This window comes from Hyla sarda, chromosome 1 (genome assembly GCF_029499605.1).
Source record: "Hyla sarda isolate aHylSar1 chromosome 1, aHylSar1.hap1, whole genome shotgun sequence".
Taxonomy (NCBI): domain Eukaryota; kingdom Metazoa; phylum Chordata; class Amphibia; order Anura; family Hylidae; genus Hyla; species Hyla sarda.
Genome location: NC_079189.1, coordinates 603,118,063 through 603,142,898, shown reverse-complemented (window position 1 = coordinate 603,142,898; position 24,836 = coordinate 603,118,063). Strand labels below are relative to the sequence as shown.

General features: G+C 48.0%; 1 protein-coding gene across 2 annotated transcripts; it reads right to left on the bottom strand.

The window, feature by feature from the left end:
- Nucleotides 1–241: 241 nt before the first annotated feature.
- Nucleotides 242–22,640, bottom strand: LOC130297117 (oocyte zinc finger protein XlCOF7.1-like). Of its 2 annotated transcripts, none has more exons than XM_056549394.1 (7): nucleotides 22,605–22,640; nucleotides 21,858–21,997; nucleotides 21,620–21,769; nucleotides 20,105–20,231; nucleotides 19,954–20,021; nucleotides 19,358–19,466; nucleotides 242–1,684 (listed from the first exon to the last, which is right to left on the bottom strand). In XM_056549394.1, the coding sequence occupies exons 2-7, from the start codon at nucleotides 21,933–21,935 to the stop codon at nucleotides 774–776; spliced, it is 1,443 nt and encodes a 480-aa protein (XP_056405369.1). In that variant the 5' UTR covers nucleotides 21,936–21,997; nucleotides 22,605–22,640; the 3' UTR covers nucleotides 242–773. The 2 variants fall into 2 exon arrangements, with proteins under 2 accessions (XP_056405369.1, XP_056405375.1); XM_056549400.1 differs by having other exon boundaries at nucleotides 19,370–19,466.
- Between the last annotated feature and the right edge of the window lie 2,196 nt (nucleotides 22,641–24,836).

The following is a 24,836-nucleotide window of genomic DNA, read 5'->3' as shown; positions in this document are numbered from 1 at the left end:
GTGTTTCCCCTGGAGCATGATAAGCTCCTCCCCCTCCACTGTCATGAGGACTGCACAAACATTTTTACATTTGCAAGGCATATTGGCTGAATGCATACTCTATTTAACTCTAATGCAGCCATGATTGTTCTATATAACTCTAATGCAGCCATGTGAAACTATATGGTGCACGGACAGAAGTAAAACTTTTTAAAAAAAATTAAGATTTTTACATTTTCACTGCTTTGTAACTAAAGCTGCCATGTAGAACCTATGTGAGGCAAATACACAAGACATAAGTTCATAAAATGACCAAATAGAAACCATTTTGCATATAAATAATAGTTTAGCACCTTGTATTGTGTGTAACTGTGCATGTGAATGCTTCTCTTCTTAAAGACTGCAGGCCCCTGATAGATTTTGGTCCTTTTTAAAAAAAAAAGGACCAAAAAGGCTAAATTTTCTGGATTCATTTGCAAAATTTAAAGACTGAGACCCCTAGTGGCCATTTTTTAAAACCTGTTTTTCAAATCTTTAGCAATCAAATTTTTTAATGAAGTATATTAGGAAAATACTTAGTTTTTATGGAAGTATTAAATGGAAAAAAGTTGTTTCTAACAACAGTAACGTTTTAATAGTTTTCCACTTTTCTTGTGACTTTGACTGTAAGGGTTGTGTTTTTTGTAAAATAAGTTAAAAAAAAAATAAAAAATAAATAAAAGGAAATTGCTAAATCACCATATGAATTATTTGGTCTTTTGTAATTTGTAGGTAGCGCCTTTCCCACATTCCGGTCATGTAAAAGATTTTCCTGTGTGAGTTCTCTGGTGTGCAGTCAGAGCTGACTTTTGGTTAAAAGATTTTCCACACACAGTACATGAAAATGGCTTCTCCCCTGTGTGAGTTCTCTGATGTATAATAAGAGTTGAGTTTTGGTTAAAAGACTTTCCACATATGCTACATGAAAACGGCTTCTCCCCTGTGTGAGTTTTTTCGTGTCTACCAAGATGTGATTTAGAAATAAAACGTTTCCCACATTCTGAACACGAGAACGGCTTCTCTCCCGTGTGTATTCTTTCGTGTTCGACAAGATGCGTTTTATAGATGAAACATTTCCCACATTCTGAACAGGAAAATGGTCTCACCCCTGTGTGAATTCTCTGATGATCAATGAGATGGGATTTTCTACTAAAACATTTCCCACATTCCGAACATAAAAATGGCTTTTTCCCTGTGTGAATCCTTTCGTGCTCAGTAAGGTATGATTTCCGAGTAAAACATTTCCCACATTCTGAACATAAAAAGGGCTTCTCCCCTGTGTGGATCCTTTGATGTAGACCAAGAAGTAATTTTTCACTATAATGTTTCCCACATTCTGAACATGAATATAGCTTCTTCTGAGTTCCATGTCTTACACTTAATAGCTGAGTACATGTCTCACATTGAGAACACAAATATGGCTTTGCTCCTGTGTCATCTTTTTCATGTTCATAGCCCTTTCTGTAAACTTTATTTTGTATAACAGTCTGTGACGAATGAGAAGATAGGACCTGTATATAAGGATGAGATGAGAGATCTTGTCTGTGAAGGGCTGAGGGTGTATCTGGGATAATGGAATGTTCTTCATATGTATCTTGTGTGATATCATCATCTGCTTTATAATATGAAGATATAAGATTCTCCTCTGATCTCCTGGTACAAGAATCTGCCAAGGATAAAACAGATTAATTTTGAGTCAGTGTAGAACAGAATCTGACATAGAACATTCTCTCATCCTACCATAACATCTGACCCTACATTCTGTCACCCCCAGGAATATTACTACAAAGTCCAGCATATTCCACACACTACACAACAGATCCAGGTATTACTCTGCCTCTTGTCTTGTCATACAAATGTTGCCATGGACATAAGTATTCATACCCTTTGCTGTGACACTTGATATTTAGCTCTGGCTCCTCCCATTCCTCTTGGTCATCTCTGAGGTCATCTCTGGGGTAAATTTAGCTGATTGGACAAGACACAGCTCTGTCTAGATCAGGCAGTGTATTCCAACCAGGGTGCCTCCAGCTGTTGCAAAGCTACAACTCCCAGCATGCCCAGGAAGCATCAGGTCTGGAGGAAACCAGTCACTGCCCATCACCTTCCCAATACCATCCCTACAGTGATCATGGTGGGGGCAGCATCATGTCTGGAGGAAACCAGGCACTGCCCATCACCTGCCCAATACCATCCATACAGTGATCATGGTGGGGGCAGCATCATGTCTGGAGGAAACCAGGTACTGCCCATCACCTGCCCAATACCATCCCTACAGTGATCATGGTGGGGGCAGCATCATGTCTGGAGGAAACCAGGCACTGCCCATCACCTGCCCAATACCATCCCTACAGGGATCATGGTGGGGGCAGCATCATGTCTGGAGGAAACCAGGCACTGCCCATCACCTGCCCAATACCATCCCTACAGTGATCATGGTGGGGACAGCATCATGTCTGGAGGAAACCAGGCACTGCCCATCTCCTGCCCGATACCATCCCTACAGTGATAATGGTGGGGGCAGCTTCATGTCTGGAGGAAACCAGGCACTGCCCATCACCTGCCCAATACCTTCCCTACAGTGATCATGGTGGGGGCAGCATCATGTCTGGAGGAAACCAGGCACTGCCCATCACCTGCCCAATACCTTCCCTACAGTGATCATGGTGGGGGCAGCATAAAGCTGTGAGGACAGGGATAGTGGAGCAAAGTACAGAAATATTCTAAAAGAAAAACATGATCTCTGGACCTCAGACTGGGCTGAGGATTCACCTTCCAACAAGGAGGAGTGGTGCAGTTGCCCATGGAAACCAATCAGATCGCTTCTTTCATTTTTCCCAGGTCTCTTTAACTAGGGATCGACCAATATCGATTTTTCTGTGGAGGTTAAGACCGATAGCCAATAACTTATACCGATATTCCGGTATAAGTTATCGGCTATTTCTCCTACTCCCCCGGGCACTTTAAATCAATGAACCGCCGCCTCCACCACCCGCTTCTCTCCCCCTGCCTGTCCTGGGGTCCTCCTGAGTCCAACCCCCCACTATCCTCTGGCCAGAGACCGCCGCGGCCGGTGATATGCTGACGGCTCTGTGACGTTCTCATCCCCAGGACCACAGCGGAGGGACCATGAGGCCAGTAACGGGGAACATCAGAAGGTGAGTTTAAGCTTATTTAGTTTTTAATTGCAGCCTGGGCACAGAAGAGTACAGTACAGCGCAGGGGCTAATAATTATTTGGAGGGGGGGGGAAAGAGAAGCACGTGACATATGATTAACTCCCCGATGTGGGGACAGCGCAGCGCTGGGATGATAAGCAGAGCAGCGCCCCCGGGCTCTAGAGCGCTCAGAAGAGAAGGAGCGCCATTGGGCTTTTGGAGAGAGAATTTGTTTGGAATGGAAGTCGAAGGCCTTCAAAGCCAGCCAAATTCTCTCTTCAAAAGCCCAATGGCGCTCCTTCTCTTCTGAGCATTGTAGTTCGCCTGCAGAGCACTTTTTTTTTTAAACTCGTTTTATTGAAGTTTGAATAAAGCATTTACAAAAACTCCACACAGTAGTCAATCGTACGACAGAATAATGGTAGATATATAAGGAGAAAAATTAAAATTACCATCTAAGAAGAGCACCAAGAGACATAAATTAGCCTGTGCGGAGTGGCAACAGAAGGTGCTAAAACCCAACCCGAAGGACATAAAACAGAACAAACTAAGCTAAAAGCACTACCACAGAGCTTGGCAGGACATGACCAGAGACCCGTCACAGAGATCAGCAGCTACAAAAACACAGAGGTCGGGGAAGACCTGCTGGTACCACTGCCACCCCACAGCCGTAGAGATTAGAGAAGTAGGGAAGAAGCCATCAAGAAAAGGGGCAAGAAGAGCAAGGCAAAGAAAAAGTTACATGAGAATTAGAAGGGAGATCCAAGAGCACCAGAGGACATTAGAGAAGTGAATGCTGAGGGCGAGTACCTAGTAAGGGGAGAGCCACACCAGGTGTCCTACACCTTGAACTTATCAGGGCATTTCCTATGTTTAAAGACCAACTGCTCTTAAGGGAGAATAGCATAACTAATTTACACCACTGGGAGAGGGAAGGCGGGCGGTGGGGTCCATCCAGCGTAGGGCCACTGCCTTTCTGGCCAAGAACAAGGCCATCCGGAGGAAAATCCTCATGTGATGTTGCCAAGACTGTCACGATTCGGCTGGCAGGAGGTGGATCCTCTGTGCCAGAGAGGGATTGGCATGGACCGTGCTAGTGGACCGGTTCTAAGTTACTACTGGTATTCACCAGAGCCCGCCGCAAAGCGGGATGGTCTTGCAGCGGCGGTAGTAACCAGGTCGTATCCACTAGCAACGGCTCAACCTCTCTGACTGCTGAAGATAGGCGCGGTACAAGGGAGTAGACAAGAGCAAGGTCGGACGTAGCAGAAGGTCGGGGCAGGCAGCAAGGATCGTAGTCAGGGGCAACGGCAGGAGGTCTGGAACACAGGCTAGGAACACACTAGGAAACGCTTTCACTGGCACAATGGCAACAAGATCCGGCGAGGGAGTGCAGGGGAAGTGAGGTATACATAGGGAGTGCACAGGTGAACACACTAATTAGACCAACTGCGCCAATCAGTGGCGCAGTGGCCCTTTAAATCGCAGAGACCCGGCGCGCGTGCGCCCTAGGGAGCGGTATCGCAGCGCACCCGGTCAGTAGATCTGACCGGGGCGCTGCAGTAGCGAGGATGTTGCGAGCGCTCCGGGGAGGAGCGGGGACCCGGAGCGCTCGGCGTAACAGTACCCCCCCCCCCTTGGGTCTCCCCCTCTTCTTGGAGCCTGAGAACCTGAGGACCAGACTTTTGTCTAGGATGTTGTCCTCAGGTTCCCAGGATCTCTCTTCAGGACCACAGCCCTCCCAATCAACCAAAAAAATTTTTTTCCCTCTGACCGTCTTGGAGGCCAGTATCTCCTTCACGGAGAAGATGTCAGAAGAACCGGAAACAGGAGTGGGAGAAACAAGTTTGGGAGAGAAACGGTTGATGATGAGTGGTTTAAGGAGAGAGACATGAAAGGCATTGGGAATACGAAGAGAAGGAGGAAGAAGAAGTTTGTAAGAGACAGGATTAATTTGGCACAAGATTTTGAAAGGACCCAGATAGCGTGGTCCCAGTTTGTAACTGGGGACACGGAAGCGGACATATTTAGCGGAGAGCCATACCTTGTCTCCGGGAGCAAAAATGGGGGAAGCTCTTCTTTTCTTATCGGCAAACTTTTTCATGCGAGATGAAGCCTGTAAAAGAGAATTTTGGGTCTCTTTCCATATGGTGGAAAGATCACGAGTCACTTCATCCACAGCGGGCAAACCAGAGGGCAAGGGAGTAGGGAGGGGGGGAAGAGGGTGACGGCCGTACACCACGAAAAATGGGGATTTAGCAGAAGATTCAGAGACTCTGAAGTTGTACAAGAATTCGGCCCATGGTAGAAGATCTGCCCAGTCGTCCTGGCGGGAGGAAACAAAATGCCGTAAATAGTCACCCAGGACCTGGTTAATTCTTTCTACTTGCCCATTGGATTGAGGATGATAAGCAGAAGAGAAGTTTAATTTAATCTTGAGTTGTTTACAGAGAGCCCTCCAGAATTTTGACACGAATTGGACGCCTCTATCCGAGACGATCTGCGTGGGCAAACCGTGAAGACGAAAAATGTGTACAAAAAATTGTTTTGCCAACTGAGGCGCTGAAGGAAGACCAGGAAGAGGAATAAAATGTGCCATCTTGGAAAATCGATCAACGACCACCCAAACAACAGTGTTGCCACGGGATGGGGGTAAGTCTGTAATAAAGTCCATACCAATCAATCAGAGACCAAGGCTGTTCGGGGACAGGCAGAGAATGAAGGAGACCAGCAGGCTTCTGGCGAGGAGTCTTATCCCGGGCACAGACAGTACAGGCCCGCACAAAATCAACAACATCCGTCTCCAGAGTCGGCCACCAATAGAAACGAGAGATGAGTTGCAAGGACTTTTTGATGCCCGCATGGCCTGCGAGGTGGGAGGAGTGACCCCATTTGAGAATCCCGAGACGTTGGCGTGGAGAAACGAAGGTCTTCCCTGGAGGAGTTTGCCTGATGGAGACTGGAGAAGTGGAGATCAGACAGTCAGGAGGAATGATGTGTTGCGGAGAGACCTCTACTTCCGAGGCATCCGAGGAACGAGAGAGAGCATCGGCCCTAATGTTCTTGTCGGCAGGGCGAAAATGAATTTCAAAGTTAAAACGGGCAAAGAACAACGACCACCTGGCCTGGCGAGGATTCAGCCGTTGGGCAGACTGGAGATAGGAGAGATTCTTGTGATCGGTGTAAATGATAACTGGAAATTTTGATCCCTCCAGCAGATGCCTCCATTCCTCAAGTGCCAATTTAATGGCCAGTAGTTCTCGATCCCCGATGGAGTAGTTCCTCTCCGCCGGAGAGAAGGTCCTAGAAAAAAAACCACAAGGAACAGCATGCCCGGAAGAATTTTTTTGTAGAAGGACCGCTCCAGCTCCCACTGAGGAGGCATCAACCTCCAATAGGAAGGGTTTAGATGGGTCAGGTCTGGAGAGCACGGGAGCAGAAGAAAAGGCAGACTTGAGCCGTTTAAATGCGTCTTCCGCTTGGGGAGACCAGGACTTAGGATTGGCATTCTTCTTGGTTAAAGCCACGATAGGAGCCACAATAGTGGAAAAATGTGGAATAAATTGTCTGTAATAATTGGCGAACCCCAAAAAACGTTGGATAGCACGGAGGCCGGAGGGGCGTGGCCAATCTAAGACGGCAGAGAGTTTATCTGGGTCCATTTGTAGTCCCTGGCCAGAGACCAAGTATCCTAGGAAAGGAAGAGATTGACATTCAAACAGACATTTCTCCATTTTGGCATAAAGTTGATTGTCTCGAAGTCTCTGAAGAACCATGCGGACATGCTGGCGATGTTCTTCTAAGTTGGCAGAAAAAATCAGAATATCGTCCAGATACACAACAACACAGGAATATAAGAGATCACGAAAAATTTCATTAACAAAGTCTTGGAAGACGGCAGGGGCGTTGCAGAGGCCAAAGGGAATGACTAGATTCTCAAAGTGTCCATCTCTGGTGTTAAATGCCGTTTTCCATTCGTCCCCCTCCGTGATGCGGATGAGATTATAAGCACCTCTTAAGTCCAGTTTGGTAAAGATGTGGGCACCTTGAAGGCGATCAAAGAGTTCTGAGATAAGAGGTAGGGGGTAGCGGTTCTTTACCGTGATTTTATTAAGTCCGCGGTAATCAATGCAAGGACGTAGGGAGCCATCTTTTTTGGACACAAAGAAAAATCCAGCTCCGGCAGGAGAGGAGGATTTGCGGATAAACCCCTTTTTTAAATTTTCCTGGATGTATTCAGACATAGCAAGAGTCTCTGGGGCGGACAGAGGATAAATTCTGCCCCGGGGTGGAGTAGTGCCCGGGAGGAGGTCAATAGGACAGTCATAAGGCCTGTGAGGAGGTAAAGTCTCAGCTTGTTTTTTGCAAAATACGTCAGCATAGTCCATATAAGCCTTAGGGAGACCGGTTACAGGGGAACCCACAGGGTCACGGCAGGGAGTACTGGGAACCGGTTTAAGACAGTCCTTGAAACAAGAAGTACCCCAGCTCTTGATCTCTCCTGTGGACCAATCAAGGGTTGGGGAATGGCGTTGAAGCCACGGTAGTCCGAGGAGAATTTCGGAAGTGCAATTGGAGAGGACCAAAAACTCAATTTTTTCGTGATGAGGTCCGATGCACATTAGGAGGGGCTCCGTGCGGTAACGCACGGTACAGTCCAATCTTTCATTGTTAACACAATTGATGTAGAGGGGTCTGGCGAGACTGGTCACCGGGATGTTGAACCTGTTGATGAGAGAGGCCAAAATAAAATTTCCTGCAGATCCGGAATCCAAGAAGGCCATAGTAGAGAAGGAGAAGGTAGAGGCAGATATCCGCACAGGCACAGTAAGGCGTGGAGAAGCAGAGTTGACATCAAGAACTGTCTCACCTTTGTGCGGAGTCAGCGTACGTCTTTCCAGGCGGGGAGGACGGATAGGACAATCCTTCAGGAAGTGTTCGGTACCGGCACAGTACAGGCAAAGATTCTCCATGCGGTGTCGTGTCCTCTCTTGAGGTGTCAAGCGAGACCGGTCAACTTGCATAGCCTCCACGGCGGGAGGCACAGGAACGGATTGCAGAGGACCAGAGGAGAGAGGAGCCGGGGAGAAAAAACGCCACGTGCGAACAAAGTCCATATCCTGGCGGAGCTCCTGACGCCTTTCGGAAAAACGCATGTCAATGCGAGTGGCTAGATGAATGAGTTCATGCAGGTTAGCAGGAATTTCTCGTGCGGCCAGAACATCTTTAATGTTGCTGGATAGGCCTTTTTTAAAGGTCGCGCAGAGGGCCTCATTATTCCAGGATAATTCGGAAGCAAGAGTACGGAATTGGATGGCGTACTCGCCAACGGAAGAATTACCCTGGACCAGGTTCAGCAGGGCAGTCTCAGCAGAAGAGGCTCGGGCAGGTTCCTCAAAGACACTTCGAATTTCCGAGAAGAAGGAGTGTACAGAGGCAGTGTCGGGGTCATTGCGGTCCCAGATCGGTGTGGCCCATGACAGAGCTTTCCCAGACAGAAGGCTGACTACGAAAGCCACCTTAGACCTTTCAGTAGGAAACTGGTCCGACATCATCTCCAAGTGCAGGGAACATTGCGAAAGAAAGCCACGGCAAAACTTAGAGTCCCCATCAAATTTATCCGGCAAGGATAGTCGTAGGCCGGAAGCGGCCACTCGCTGCGGAGGAGGTGCAGGAGCTGGCGGAGGAGATGATTGCTGAAGCTGTGGTAGTAGCTGCTGTAGCATCACGGTCAGTTGAGACAGCTGGTGGCCTTGTTGCGCTCTGTTGCGACTGCTGGGCGACCACCGTGGTGAGGTCGGCGACAACTGGCAGTGGAACTTCAACGGGATCCATGGCCGGATCTACTGTCACGATTCGGCTGGCAGGAGGTGGATCCTCTGTGCCAGAGAGGGATTAGCGTGGACCGTGCTAGTGGACCGGTTCTAAGTTACTACTGGTATTCACCAGAGCCCGCCGCAAAGCGGGATGGTCTTGCAGCGGCGGTAGTAACCAGGTCGTATCCACTAGCAACGGCTCAACCTCTCTGACTGCTGAAGATAGGCGCGGTACAAGGGAGTAGACAAGAGCAAGGTCGGACGTAGCAGAAGGTCGGGGCAGGCAGCAAGGATCGTAGTCAGGGGCAACGGCAGGAGGTCTGGAACACAGGCTAGGAACACACTAGGAAACGCTTTCACTGGCACAATGGCAACAAGATCCGGCGAGGGAGTGCAGGGGAAGTGAGGTATACATAGGGAGTGCACAGGTGAACACACTAATTAGACCAACTGCGCCAATCAGTGGCGCAGTGGCCCTTTAAATCGCAGAGACCCGGCGCGCGCGCGCCCTAGGGAGCGGTATCGCAGCGCACCCGGTCAGTAGATCTGACCGGGGCGCTGCAGTAGCGAGGATGTTGCGAGCGCTCCGGGGAGGAGCGGGGACCCGGAGCGCTCGGCGTAACAAACACTCTTCAGGGAGTAGACCAAACAGGCATATCAGAGGATCCATAGGGATCAGGATAGAGATCGGGATAGAGATAATGATGAGAGATGATATGAAATCAATAATCTAGCGCCAATATGTCTGTAGAAGGGGACATAACCATATCATATGCCAAAAGTCAGCTCTATGTGAATGACATCTGTGGCATGCATCGGAAGACAACTGTCCCATTTTATGTAAACGTATCAGAGTAAGATAACAATGATGGATGAAATACAGTTGAATTAATTTGTTATTAGCAGCAGGGGAGACCGTTAAGTGAGAGGATAAGACCAGTCCTCTGCAGTGAGTGAAGGAATGCATGTCTTCCAATAAGCCTCCGCTGAGTCAGGAGTGTTCGCAATCTTGGACCTAGTGAGATGTGTGTAAAGTATGGAGATGAGACCACGGGGCCCTTGGGACCGGAGAACACCAATGAGAGGGTATGCCGATATGGGAGGTCTCGGGGAGGGGAACTGAGCGTGCAAGGCATGGCGAAATTGTAAGTATCTAAAAAAGGCCTCCCTGGGGATCCCGCAGTAAGTCTGGAGTTGTATAAAGGATTTCAATATGTCCTGTTGATACATGTCACCCACCTGGGCCACTCCGTGCGCCAACCAAAAGGGGGGATCTAAAGCCTCCGTCAAATGGGGAAAAAGAGGGTTATACCAAAGAGGGAAGTCGTCCTTAATGTCAGTAAATGAGGTCAGTGTTTGGGCTTGACGCCATACCTGTAGCGCCAACCTGTGTAGAGGAAGGAGTTTGCGGGTGTGTGGAGGGGCGCCTTCCAAAAAGGAGCGTATGGAAGTGAGCCCCAGGAAGGAAGCAAGATGCAGTTCCGTGCTCGGCTGGGAGTCCACAGAGACCCAGTGCCGAAGATATTGCAGTTGTCCCGCCAAATAGTACTTTCGAAAGTCATGGAGGGCATACCCGCCTAGGTCTTTGGGCCGCTGCAGAGTGGAGAGTTTAAGTTTGGACCTGCCCCAGCCCCAGATAAAAGAGGGGAGTAAAGAATCAAGAGATTTGAAAAAAGACATAGGGACAGGGTTAGAAGAGTGTTCCAGAATATAAAGAAGCTTGGGGAGAACAATCATCTTCACTAAATTTATTCTTCCCGGGACAGCCAGAGGAAGAGCCCCCCAGACCTGAAATTTACCCTTAATGTAACTCAGAAAAGGCAGAACATTAACCCGGAGATCCTGAAGAGGGTCCCTGTGCATGACAATACCCAAATATTTGAAGTCGGACACTACCGGCAATCCACAGACAGAGGAGAGGCCAGGTTGCTCCTGGAGAGGCATATAAGTAGACTTCGTCCAATTAATGCGAAGGTCAGAAAAAGACCCAAATCTATCAATCACAGATATAGCGTGAGGAAGCGTGGTATTGGGCTGGGACATAAAGAGAACCATGTATTCGGCATAGAGGCCGAGACGATTCTCCCTCCCATCAATAGTAATGCCATGGTACAGTGGATCTTGGCGAAGGAGAAGGGCCAAGGGCTCCACCGCCACCGCAAAAAGAAGCAGCGACAGAGGACACCCCAAGGCAAACTGCTTTGAGAGGAGGCCATTAACGAGTACACGAGCCTGGGAAGAGGAATATAAGATGGACACCCATTTGATAAAACGGGGACCAAAGCCAAAGCGGGGCAGAACCTCCGTAAGGTAAACCCACTCTACAGAATCGAATGCCTTGGCTGCATCGGGAGAGGCCAATGCCCAGTCCTCATCCAGAGCCCCTCCAATTTGGATCGCAACCTGAACCCTCCGGATGTTCTACGAGGTAGATTTACAGGGAGTAAAACCCATCTGGTCCTCATGTATAATGGAAAGAATTTTTGTAAGAATCTTATAATCTACATTGACCAAAGAGATGGGTCTATAAGAGCCACACTCGAGGGGGTCCTTGTCAGGTTTCAAAAGGACAACTACATTAGCATCATACAAGGAGGGTGGAAGGCGGCCGACCTCAAAGGCATGGTCATACATGGCCTTCAGGGGCAATTGCAACAAAGAAACGTACTGGGAATAAACCTCCACCGGTAAGCCGTCGGGGCCGGGCGCCTTCCCACACTGCATATCACCAATGGCATCAGATATCTCCTCCACAGTGAGAGGGGACTCCAAGAGGGAGACAGAGTCAGCAGCCAGCACCGGGAACTGAATAGAGTCTAAAAAGGAGGCCAAGTCCTCCGAAGAGTACCGTACCTGAGAGGCATACAGGGTAGAGTAGAATTGAGCACTAACCAGTCTCTGAAGCGATCTTAAGAATCGGGGGGGGCGCCTGGTTCTGTTTAACCAGGTGGGCTAGCAATTTACTGGACTGGTTACCGTGCTCAAAATAGAATTGTTTGGAAAATAATAATTTGCGGTTCATTTTTTCATTAAGATGAAGCATATACTGGCGACCAGTGGTGAGCCAGGCATGTTTATTTTCCTCAGTAGGGACAGCTACATAGGCAGCCTCTAAGTCAGAACAGGTGCGGGCCAGCTCCGTCTCCCTAGCAGCAGACCCTCTTTTAATATAGGAAATAGTCGATTTTAAGCAACCCCGGAGATAAGCTTTAAATGTTTCCCACAGAAGGGCAGCAGACCCCGAGGGTTCATTAATAGTGAGAAATTTTGAAGTTGATCAGGTATGCGATCATGGGGGCCAATTAACTGTAACCAAAAGGGATGAACCTTTCACCTGCGGGCATAAGTCTCCTGGGAAACGATATCTCCACCAATAAAGGAGAATGGTCAGAGATAGCACGAGTCTCAAGAGAGACATGCGTGACCAGAGCATAAAAGGAGGGGTTACAGCACGCCAGGTCAATGCGTGAAAGGGAGTTACTACCAACGGAGAAACATGAATATTGTAAGAGGCGAGGGAATTTACATCTGAACACATCTAACCAACCCACCTCAGATGGGAAGGAGGCCAGAGGAGTAGAAGCGGGAAGCGGAAACAATGGGGGTGTCACATGGAGGCGATCCAACGCAGGGTCCGGAGTTAAATTATAGTCACCCAAGCCTAGCACCCGAGCATGAGGAAAGCCCGCTGCGAAAGTTACCGCCTGATGCAGCACCTCCAATGTGGCCGGAGGGGGATTGTAAATAACTAATAAAACAAAAGGCGTATTATTAATGAAGGCATGCACAAAGACATAACGACCCAAGGGGTCCACCCTAGTCTGATCCACCTCCCAGCGCAAGGACCTATGGACTAATAGGAAAACTCCCCGGGAGTAGGTAGAGTACCATGAGTGCCCCGCCCACTGTATCCACGGTTTGTGAAATACCCGCAGGTTATCGGGGACCATATGGGTCTCCTGGAGACAGACAATATGTGGGTTAAACCTGCGGATATGGGAGAAAACCAGCGATTTCTTTTTAACAGATCCCAGTCCCCTCACATTCCATGACATCAAACGTAAATCAGCCATAATCAGGAAAGAACATAAAAAACACCAAAGGAGAAGTAGAAGCCTGGGGTACAGCAGCATCTAGGTGAGGAATTTGCATAGCGTCCCGAGGAAGTGAGCAAGCCCACAGGTCCCGTAGTGTGTGGCAGTGCAAAACAACAAAACATATAACCCAACAAAAAACAGAGATGTCCATGTAAACAGTCCCGGTGGGAACACAGTACCATCCTACCATTAAGGCTCACTATACCCCTTGTTATGTTCCGTGAGGGGTATAGTTTCCAAAATGGGGTCACATGAGGGTGTTTTCCTTTTTGCGTTTATGTCAGAACCGCTATAAAATCAGCCACCCCTGTGCAAATCACCAATTTAGGCCTCAAATGTACATAGTGCGCTCTCACTCCTGAGCCTTGTTGTGCGCCCGCAGAGCATTTTACGCCCAAATATGGGGTATTTCCGTACTCAGGAGAAATTGTGTTACAAATTATAATTTTTTTATTCCTTTTACCGCTTGTGAAAATGAAAAGTATGGGGCAACACCAGCATGTTAGCGTAACATAGTGTGCATGTTTTAGGGGGCAGAAGAGGGTGCACAAAAACCTCTCCAGCTGTTGCAAAACAACAACTCCCAGCATGTACGGTCTGTCAGTGCATGCTGGGAGTTGTAGTTTGCAACAGCTGGAGACACACTGGTGGGGAGACACTGAGTTAGGTTCTACAGTATGGCAACAAGAGTAAAGCTGGCACCATTTATCCACAATTCTGACCCCCTCAGACAGCGTACAGCCACCAGATTCCTATATGTACAGCACAGCTAATGAAGCTCCCAGCGTACCTTATGTGTGGTGCTCAGTCCACTTGCATGTATAAGTAATAATCCATTGAGGTAGGAATGAATAGACGGCACTCATGTTCTGCAATTCAACACGGACGCTTTATTCTTTGAGGAGCAGCAGGATTTCAGCAGTTACAAGTAAGGCAAGCAACACGTTTCACGCTACATGCGCTTCTTCATAGCTTGATACACATCTACTCGTTGTGCTGCGTTTAAATGCCATTGGAGCAAGAGCTCAGGTGTGTGCTGACATCATCAGGTAACTAAGCAACCCTTGATGCTAAGTCCATTTGCTGGGTGGGTGGGAGCTACCTGGTCATAGTACAATATTTAACTCTTTATTAGCCCAGGCTGCTGCGGGAAGAAGCACCGATTACCTTCATGTAGCAAATACAATCGCACTACATCTGCACTGCTCCTATTGGTATAAAACAGTTACAATACCGATCACCTACGTGATACATAATACAAACACCAAAATACAAAACCTAAAATAGTGTAACATAAAACGCAAGACTAACGAAAAAACAAGGAGATAGTTACAAGAAAACACTCATATCATTTTTTTTCATTAAGTCCCAAAGGTCCTACTGCGTCGGTTTTCATTATCCATCTGGCTTCTCGCTGCATCAGCAGTCTATTCCGGTCCCTGCCGTTTTGCGGGACTTTCTGTTTTTCCAATCCTGTAAATTTGGTGAGATTGCTTCGAAAAAACCTCTCATCTCATATCGAAGAAACCGCACCATAGCGAAAACACCTTAGGTCCCAACCAATATCGCGATAAGAAAAAAACAAGTTGGTTAGATAGAGATAGAGCCGTTCCCATGGGCAACCATCGTTGTGGAAATTGTAGCCAGTGTCCCGTCAACTCAGAGGCGAAGTGCATTAATGTAGGGGGGGTGTTACCTGGCAGATAAAAGACTGTATTACATGTAGAACCAAATATGTAGTATACACGATGGTTTGCCCATGTGGACGCTTCTACATAGGTAAAGCTATTCGCTGCCTTTTCGAACGTATTCATGAACATAAAAGATCAATTATAACAAAGTCAGGATGTTCTAGGTTTATTGAGCATATTCCAGAAGTACATGCAGGTGATTTTAATGTAATAAAATTTACAGGATTGGAAACACAGAAAGTCCCGCAAAACGTCGGGGACCGGAATAGACTGCTGATGCAGCGAGAAGCCAGATGGATAATTAAAACCGACGCAGTAGGACCTTTGGGACTTAAAGGGGTACTCCGCCCCTGGCATCTTATCCCCTATCCAAAGGATAGGGTATAAGATGTTAGATCGCCGCGGTCCCGCTGCTGGGGACCCCGGGGATCGCCGCTGCGGCACCCCGCCATCATTACTGCACAGAGCGAGTTCGCTCTGTGCGTAATGACGGGCGATACAGGGGCCAGAGCAGCGTGACGTCATGGCCCCGCCCCTCAAGACATCACGGCCCGTCCCCTTAATGCAAGTCTATGGCAGGGGGCGTGGCGACCACCACGCCCCCTCCCATAGACTTGTATTGACGGGGGCGGGCCCCTGTATCGCCCGTCATTACGTGCAGAGCGATCTCGCTCTGTGCAGTAATGATAGCGGGGTGCTGCAGCAGCGATCCCCGGGGTTCCCAGCATCTGACATCTTATCCCCTATCCTTTGGATAAGATGTCTAGGGGCGGAGTACCCCTTTAATGAAAAAAATGATATGAGTGTTTCCTTGTAACTATCTCCTTGTTTTTTCGTTAGTCTTGCGTTTTATGTTACGCTATTTTAGGTTTTGTATTTTGGTGTTTGTATTATGTATCACGTAGGTGATCGGTATTGTAACTGTTTTATACCAATAGGAGCAGTGCAGATGTGGTGCGATTATTGTATTTGCTACATGGAGGTGATCGGTGCGTCTTCCTGCAGCAGCCTGGTCTAATAAAGAGTTAAATATTGTACTATGACCAGGTAGCTCCCACCCACCCAGCAAATGGACTTAGCATCAAGGGTTGCTTAGTTACCTGATGATGTCAGCACACACCTGAACTCTTGCTCCAATGGTATTTAAACGCAGCACAACGAGTAGATGTGTATCAAGCTATGAAGAAGCGCATGTAGCGTGAAACGTGTTGCTTGCCTTACTTGTAACTGCTGAAATCCTGCTGCTCCTCAAAGAATAAAGCGTCCGTGTTGAATTGCAGAACGTGAGTGCCGTATACTCATTCCTACCTCAATGGATTATTACTGAATTAGGTTCTGTTAACCTAACTCTGTGTTTCCCCACCAGTGTGCCTCCAGCTGTGGCAAAGCTACAACTCCCAGCATGCTCTGATAGCCAAAGGGCATGCTGGGAGTTATGCAACAGCTTCAGGCACACAACTACAACTCCCAGCATGCCGAGACAGCAGTTTGCTGTTCGTGCATGCAGGGATTTGTAGTTATGCAACATCTGGAGGGCCACAGTTTAGAGACCACTGCACAGTGATCTCCAAACTGTGGCCTTCCAGATGTTGCAAAACTACAAATTCCAGCATGCCAAGACAGCAAATGGCTGTGTGGGCATGCTGGAAGTTGTAGTTTTTCAAGATCTGAAGGCCCACAGTTTAGAGATTCTAAACTGTGGTCCTCCAGATCTCCCGGCCACTTACCCAGATCGCCACCGCTGTGCCGCCGCCGGATGAAGTCATTTCCCTTACTGGATCTGGTGAGCTTCACCGTTCCACGGCTCTGCCCGAACACCCATGGGTAGGCAGGCTGGGGGAACTGACCTTTAACTACCCCCCCCCCACCCACTTTCTGCGATTGGTCGGTCGCTTCTGACCAATCGCAGGGATAGGAGGGGTGGCACCTCTGCCAACTCACGCCTATTCCTTCAGGGGAACCGGAATCCATGACCCGGAATCGCCGCAAATCGCTGGTCTGAGTTGACAAGCGATTTGCGCCGATCATTGATATGGGGGGTGGGGACCCCCCTGGTGATATCACGGGATGCCTGCTGAATGATTTCAGCAAGCATCCCAGTCTGGTTCCCAACCGGCGAGCGACGGGGACTGGAATTCCCACTGGCATACAGATACGCCCTGGGTCCTTAAAGGGGTATTCCAGGAATTTATTTTATTTGACTATGCTACAGGGGCTGTAAAGTTAGTGTAGTCCATAATATAGTGTCTGTACCTGTGTGTGACGGTTTTCTCACAATTCTTATGTGATTTTTCACCCCAATATTTATTTTTACCAGCATACAAAATGACTGTTGTCTCAGATTTTTCCCAGGTTGCAATGCGGCCGAGATCTGACATCACTAGTCAGCTGATGACAGGGAGCCTGTCTGCTTCAATGGGTGGAGGGATCAATCTGCAACTAATGCAACAGCTGTAGGCACCCTGATTGAAAACCACAGGTCTTTTCAATGGATGCAGATAATTTATGTTTCAATGGGTGGGGGTGGCTGATGTGTGGGAGGGAGGGAAATGGAATTATGGGATTTGTAGTAAAAAAAAAAAGAAAACTCAAACAGGAAATACCAGTTCACAAAAAGCAGAGCCACAGTGTTATGGTAATCTCACAACATAGCCATTTAGCCCCAAGACAAGCGCAGATCCTTCCTAAGCATGTCCATTACTGTCTGCCAGGTACCTACTAAAATCACCTTATGCTGGATAACCCCTTTAAGGATCGGGGATGCCGGGCGTATGCATACAACCTGCATCCCCAAGAGGTTAAAAATTATATAAGCAATCTGATTGGTTGCTATGGGCAACTGCACCATTCTTCCTCAGTACAGGTTTTAATAAATCTTCTCCTATGACCCTAAGCAAACAACCAGGACAATACAGGAGCATCTTAGGGACAACTCTGTAAGTGGCCCAGCCAGTGCTCTGATTTAAATACAATGAAACATCATTAAAGACAACTGAAAGTGGCTTCCACCGACGGTCCCCATCCAACCTGACAGAGATTAAGAGGATTTGCAGAGAAGAATGGCAAAAGTTCCCCAAATTCAGGTGTGTAAACGTTGTGGCCTCATCCCCGAAAAGACTGGATCCCCTTCAAGAAATAGGTCTCGTTCACACAGGTTTATTTCATGTTCACATTCCAGCTGTATTTATACATCCATATTATAAATGCCGTCATGAATCTGAGACTCTTCTCTGCGTTTACCGTATTTTTCGCCATATAAGACGCTCCGGCACATAAGACGCACCTAATTTTATAGGATAAAAATCTAGAAAATAAAGATTCTGAACCAAATACAATGTAAAGTATAGGACAGTGATCTTCAACCTGCGGACCTTCAGATGTTGCAAAACTACAACTCCCAGCATGCCCGGACAGCCGTTGGCTGTCCGGGCATGCTGGGAGGTGTAGTTTTGCAACATCTGGAGGTCCGCAGGTTGAAGACCACTGGTATTGGAGGTTATACTCACGTGTCCCCGCCGCTCCGGACCGTCACCGCTCGTCACCCTCCATCGCTATCGCCGCGTTCCCGGGGTGTCCCCGTCGCTCCGGAACGTTTCTGCTGCCCGGTATCCTCACTCTCCGTCGCCGCCATCACGTCGCTACTAGAGATGAGCGAACTTACAGTAAATTGGATTCGTCACGAACTTCTCGGCTCGGCAGTTGATGACTTTTCCTGCGTAAATTAGTTCAGCTTTCAGGTGCTCCGGTGGGCTTGAAAAGGTGGATACAGTCCTAGGAAAGAGTCTCCTAGGACTGTATCCACCTTTTCCAGCCCACGGGAGCACCGGAAAGCTGAACTAATTTATGCAGGAAAAGTCATCAACTGCCGAGCCGAGAAGTTCGTGACGAATCGAATTTACTGTAAGTTCGCTCATCTCTAGTCGCTACGCACACCGCTCCTATTGGATGACGGGACGACGTGATGACGACGAAGGAGAGCGCCGGCCATGCAGGGGATCCCGGCACGGAGCAGACACCGAGGAGGCAGGTAAGGTCCCTCCCGGTGTCTTGTAAGCTGTTCGGGACGCCGCAATTTCACCGCGGCGGTCCCGAACAGCCCGACTGAACAGCCGGGTTAGTGTCACTTTCCCTTGAGACGCGGCGGTCAGCTTTGATCGCCGCGTCTGAAGGGTTAATACAGGGCATCACCGCGATCGGTGATGTCCTGTATTAGCCGCAGGTCCCGGCCATTGATGGCCGTAGGGACCGCCGCGATAGGACAGGTATAAGACGCACCAACTTTTCCTCCCCCCCCAGTTTTGGGGAAGAAAAATATGGTAGTTGTCTGGAATACAATACCCCAAACCCTCCTTTATGTAACCTCCCCTATTTAAAAACACATGGCTGGACCACTGTATGACTATACCACGTTTTGCCTTTTGTCTCATGTCTGTAAGCTCTCACGAGCAGGGTCCTCACTCCTCTAATCTGAATATTTAGCGTGTATTATTATAATGTTCAATACTTGTATCCTCAAGATTATAAAGTGCTGAGGAATATGTTGGTGCCCTATAAATATCATTAATATAAATTACTCACCAGGATGGTTACCTGTAGGAATGTCCTCCTTATACTGCTCATCACCGCTCACATCTGTCTCTTCTTCTTCCTTTATGTCTGTAGCATTAATATAGATCAGATCTTTTTCCTGATTCACAGAAAGAAATATTGTGAAAGTCATCAGGCAGTAGGAGAAGCTACCTGGAATGAAAGATCATTTATTATCATGATGGTCAAAAATGGCATCACAGGAGGAGATCTACTAGAAGCTGAATCATTGACAACCTCAGGACTCTCATACACATGTATATCCCCCACGGCTAGACAGGCTTCAGGTTGTGTCAGTGGAGGAGATCAGCTCCTGCCAGACACCTCTGGGGTTTGTCTCGGGGGAAATAAAGGATCAGATGGGTATAAATCCAACCTGTTGGTTCCTTATTCCAACCAGCAGTCTCCATAGCCAGAAAATTGTGAGAAGATCCAGACAACATGTAATGTCTATGGTCGGCTTTATCCTGTCATCTCCACCTTTCTCATTCCACAAGTATAAAGCTTATAATACTGTAGGATAAAACAAGACTGAACACAAGAGCTTCACAGCCCTTCTACAGATCATAGGGAATATCTCCATCTACCTGATCCTGATCCTGTGGAAGAAGAGGACGGGGACACCTCTCTGCTGCTGTTCTCTTACTGGATCTGACTGTAGGGAACACATACAGAGACTGAATTCATTCTTTACATACAAATAATGAGAGGACGTGTGTATATAGTCATGTCTATTACCTGCTGATGTGAGGGGCTGCTGATCCTCCATCATCACCTGATCCTTGTACTGATCCTTGTGTCCTTCTACATACTCCCACTCCTCCATGGAGAAATAGACCGCCACGTCCTGACACCTTATAGGAACCTGACACATAATGATACAGTCATCACCCCGACCCCTCCAGTGGTGTTACTGTATAATGTCCCAGCATTCCCAGCAGTGTCACCTCTCCAGTCATCACCAGACCCCTCCATTACTGTATAATGTCCCAGCATTCCCAGCAGTGTCACCTCTCCAGTCATCACCAGACCCCTCCATTACTGTATAATGTCCCAGCATTCCCAGCAGTGTCACCTCTCCAGTCATCACCAGACCCCTCCATTACTGTATAATGTCCCAGCATTTCCAGCAGTGTCACCTCTCCAGTCATCACCAGACCCCTCCATTACTGTATAATGTCCCAGCAGTGTCACCTCTCCAGTCATCACCAGACCCCTCCATTACTGTATAATGTCCCAGCATTCCCAGCAGTGTCACCTCTCCAGTCATCACCAGACCCCTCCATTACTGTATAATGTCCCAGCATTCCCAGCAGTGTCACCTCTCCAGTCATCACCAGACCCCTCCATTACTGTATAATGTCCCAGCATTCCCAGCAGTGTCACCTCTCCAGTCATCACCAGACCCCCCCATTACTGTATAATGTTCCAGCATTCCCAGCAGTGTCACCTCTCCAGTCATCACCAGACCCCTCCATTACTGTATAATGTCCCAGCATTCCCAGCAGTGTCACCTCTCCAGTCATCACCAGACCCCTCCATTAATGTATAATGTCCCAGCATTCCCAGCAGTGTCACCTCTCCAGTCATCACCAGACCCCTCCATTACTGTATAATGTCCCAGCATTCCCAGCAGTGTCACCTCTCCAGTCATCACCAGACCCCTCCATTACTGTATAATGTCCCAGCATTCCCAGCAGTGTCACCTCTCCAGTCATCACCCGACCCCTCCATTACTTATAATGTCCCAGCAGTGTCACCTCTCCAGTCATCACCAGACCCCTCCATTACTGTATAATGTCCCAGCAGTGTCACCTCTCCAGTCATCACCAGACCCCCCCATTACTGTATAATGTTCCAGCATTCCCAGCAGTGTCACCTCTCCAGTCATCACCAGACCCCTCCATTACTGTATAATGTCCCAGCATTCCCAGCAGTGTCACCTCTCCAGTCATCACCAGACCCCTCCATTACTGTATAATGTCCCAGCATTCCCAGCAGTGTCACCTCTCCAGTCATCACCAGACCCCTCCATTACTGTATAATGTCCCAGCATTCCCAGCAGTGTCACCTCTCCAGTCATCACCAGACCCCTCCATTACTGTATAATGTCCCAGCATTCCCAGCAGTGTCACCTCTCCAGTCATCACCAGACCCTCCATTACTGTATAATGTCCCAGCATTCCCAGCAGTGTCACCTCTCCAGTCATCACCAGACCCCTCCATTACTGTATAATGTCCCAGCAGTGTCACCTCTCCAGTCAGCAGCTCCATCATCTTGTTGATGAGTTCTAGGATCTTCTGTTCCTCCATTTCCGGGAGCGGGCTCACGGTTCTTCCCCATTCTTTACCCACAGTGGCCTGACAGCGCCTACTAGAGGATGTCTTTAGTACTGTGTAATCCTGTGTATGGAGACATGGTAACATCACTACATCTGTAATTACAGAGATAAGAATGAGGTCATGTGACATCACTCCCAGAATCCCTCACCTCTCCAGTAAGCCGGAAGAGTATCTCTAGGGTGAGGTCTATTATCCTGTCGGCCATCTTGTTCCTGTCTCTCTCCATGGTTGATCAGGAAACTTCTCTTATACAGAAGATATCAGCAGAGGATCCTGGGATGGAGAAACCTGAAGGGAAGAAGAGGAGTACAACAACAAAAGTACAACAAGTCCCAGAAAGAAGATAAAAGACATGAAAGAGTTCTGGGTCATGTGATGGTCAATGGGGAAATAAAGAATCTTCTTCTTTAGAGCCGGTGTAGTAAAGAAAACTGTGCCCTGTAGTGGAATGTGACACAGTGTTCTGCCTTATAGCCGGCCCCCCTCACTCCATGCCCACTACTCCTCCCAGCCAGAGGAGCTCTTCACAGCCTTCCTCCCACCCGCCTGTGGTGAATATCTACCATCACCAGCTACATGTTGCAGAACTACAACTCCTCCCTGATGCCCATACAGTGAGGACATGCTGAGGGTTGTAGTTTTAGAACAGCCAGCGAGCGAATGGTGGATGTGAGAGAAAGGCTGGGAGATGTGCGGAGAAACTTTGTTCCCATCCCCCTGAGAGAGGGGAGAAGGAATGGAGAGAAGGGGAGCCGGCTGTAAAGCAGAAAACTGTGTCCTGTGCGGAGGGTCACATTCTGCTACAGGGACACAGTTTTCGTCATTACATCCTCCCCCACCCCTCCTGACCACACACATACCTCCACCTGCAGACTGTACAGAGCCGTGTACTTACCCTGTGCTTACACCACCTGCCATGATGTCACAGTCATGTGATCAGTCACATGGAGAAAAAGGAAGTGTCACATGATCCTCATCACAGGTCCTTCATCCGCATTCTTGTCTGTCCTGCTAAGTTCCGCCCCCACATGTATGGGTCACATGATTGTGACATCATCACAGGTCCTACACCTCCAGGATGTAACAGATACATGGCAGGTCCTGGTCGGGCAGTCACTGCTGTTGTGTTGTGTGTGGAGATCTCTGCTCCTCAGTGTGTGATCCCAGTAGTAAGGAGATTACATGAGGAGGAGGTTTGTTACAGTGTGTTATCAGTGTGTGACCCCAGTAGTAAGGAGATTACATGAGGAGGAGGTTTGTTACAGTGTGTTATCAGTGTGTGATCCCAGTAGTAAGAAGATTACATGAGGAGGAGGTTTGTTACAGTGTGTTATCAGTGTGTGATCCCAGTAGTAAGGAGATTACATGAGGAGGAGGTTTGTTACAGTGTGTTATCAGTGTGTGACCCCAGTAGTAAGGAGATTACATGAGGAGGAGGTTTGTTACAGTGTGTGACCCCAGTAGTAAGGAGATTACATGAGGAGGAGGTTTGTTACAGTGTGTTATCAGTGTGTGATCCCAGTAGTAAGGAGATTACATGAGGAGGAGGTTTGTTACAGTGTGTTATCAGTGTGTGACCCCAGTAGTAAGGAGATTACATGAGGAGGAGGTTTGTTACAGTGTGTTATCAGTGTGTGATCCCAGTAGTAAGGAGATTACATGAGGAGGAGGTTTGTTACAGTGTGTTATCCCAGTAGTAAGGAGATTACATGAGGAGGAGGTTTGTTACAGTGTGTGTTATCAGTGTGTGACCCCAGTAGTAAGGAGATTACATGAGGAGGAGGTTTGTTACAGTGTGTTATCAGTGTGTGATCCCAGTAGTAAGGAGATTACATGAGGAGGAGGTTTGTTACAGTGTGTTATCAGTGTGTGATCCCAGTAGTAAGGAGATTACATGAGGAGGAGGTTTGTTACAGTGTGTTATCAGTGTGTGATCCCAGTAGTAAGAAGATTACATGAGGAGGAGGTTTGTTACAGTGTGTGATCCCAGTAGTAAGGAGATTACATGAGGAGGTGGTTTGTTACAGTGTGTTATCAGTGTGTGATCCCAGTAGTAAGGAGATTACATGAGGAGGAGGTTTGTTACAGTGTGTTATCAGTGTGTGATCCCAGTAGTAAGGAGATTACATGAGGAGGAGGTTTGTTACAGTGTGTTATCAGTGTGTGATCCCAGTAGTAAGGAGATTACATGAGGAGGAGGTTTGTTACAGTGTGTTATCAGTGTGTGATCCCAGTTGTAAGGAGATTACATGAGGAGGAGGTTTGTTACAGTGTGTTATCAGTGTTTGATCCCAGTAGTAAGGAGATTACATGAGGAGGAGGTTTGTTACAGTGTATTATCAGTGTGTGATCCCAGTAGTAAGGAGATTACATGAGGAGGAGGTTTGTTACAGTGTGTTATCAGTGTGTGACCCCAGTAGTAAGGAGATTACATGAGGAGGAGGTTTGACACTGCCTCGATTCCAGCTGTGACATTTCAGATGACAGGGTTAAAATTCCCTCCTGCCTTGTATCAGGTTCAGGCTGGTGGTGTAATGGTGGTGGTGGGGGGGGGGGGGGGGGGGGGGTACATTTTCTGGGTACACTCTGGGCCCCTTTGTACCAATTGATTAGTCTACCTGAGTATTGTTACTGACCATGTCCATCCCTCAGTCCACAGTGTCCCCTTTATTTTATGGTACTTCCAGCAGGATAATGCCCCATGTCACATGACATCATCTCATACAGGACAATGAGGTCACATGACTCCAATGGCCTCCACAGTCACCAGATCTCATCCAATAGATCACCGCTGGGATATAGTGAAACAGGAGATTCTCATCATGTATGTACAGCCGACAAATCTGCAGCAACTTTCACTTTCATTTCATAGGAAATCTGTCATCAGTTTTACCTACAGACAGGTAGTGCAGATGACACTGATGACAACGAAACTTACCTGGTCTCATTCCGCGTTTGGTTCTTTCGCCGTATCCTCCGTTCAGGGGCTGATTTGACGTCACCATAGATCTGCCCATGCTCTTCTAAGTGGTAGCAAATGGAAATAGAATCCTTAATCCATCTGGATAAAGCAGCTTAGATACTTTAAATGCGCGCTGTCAGATACAAAAACTTCTGATATGTTGTA

Bases quoted from the DNA above. Each gene is read 5' to 3' on its own strand.
- LOC130297117 (XM_056549394.1), bottom strand. From the start codon at position 21,935: ATGGAGAGAGACAGGAACAAGATGGCCGACAGGATAATAGACCTCACC. The intron at 20,232-21,619 runs GTGACACTGCTG...ATTATGTGTCAG, and splicing joins TGGAGCTGCTGACTGGAGAG to GTTCCTATAAGGTGTCAGGA. The intron at 19,467-19,953 runs GTAGATGGAGAT...TCTGTGAATCAG, and splicing joins TTCCACAGGATCAGGATCAG to GAAAAAGATCTGATCTATAT.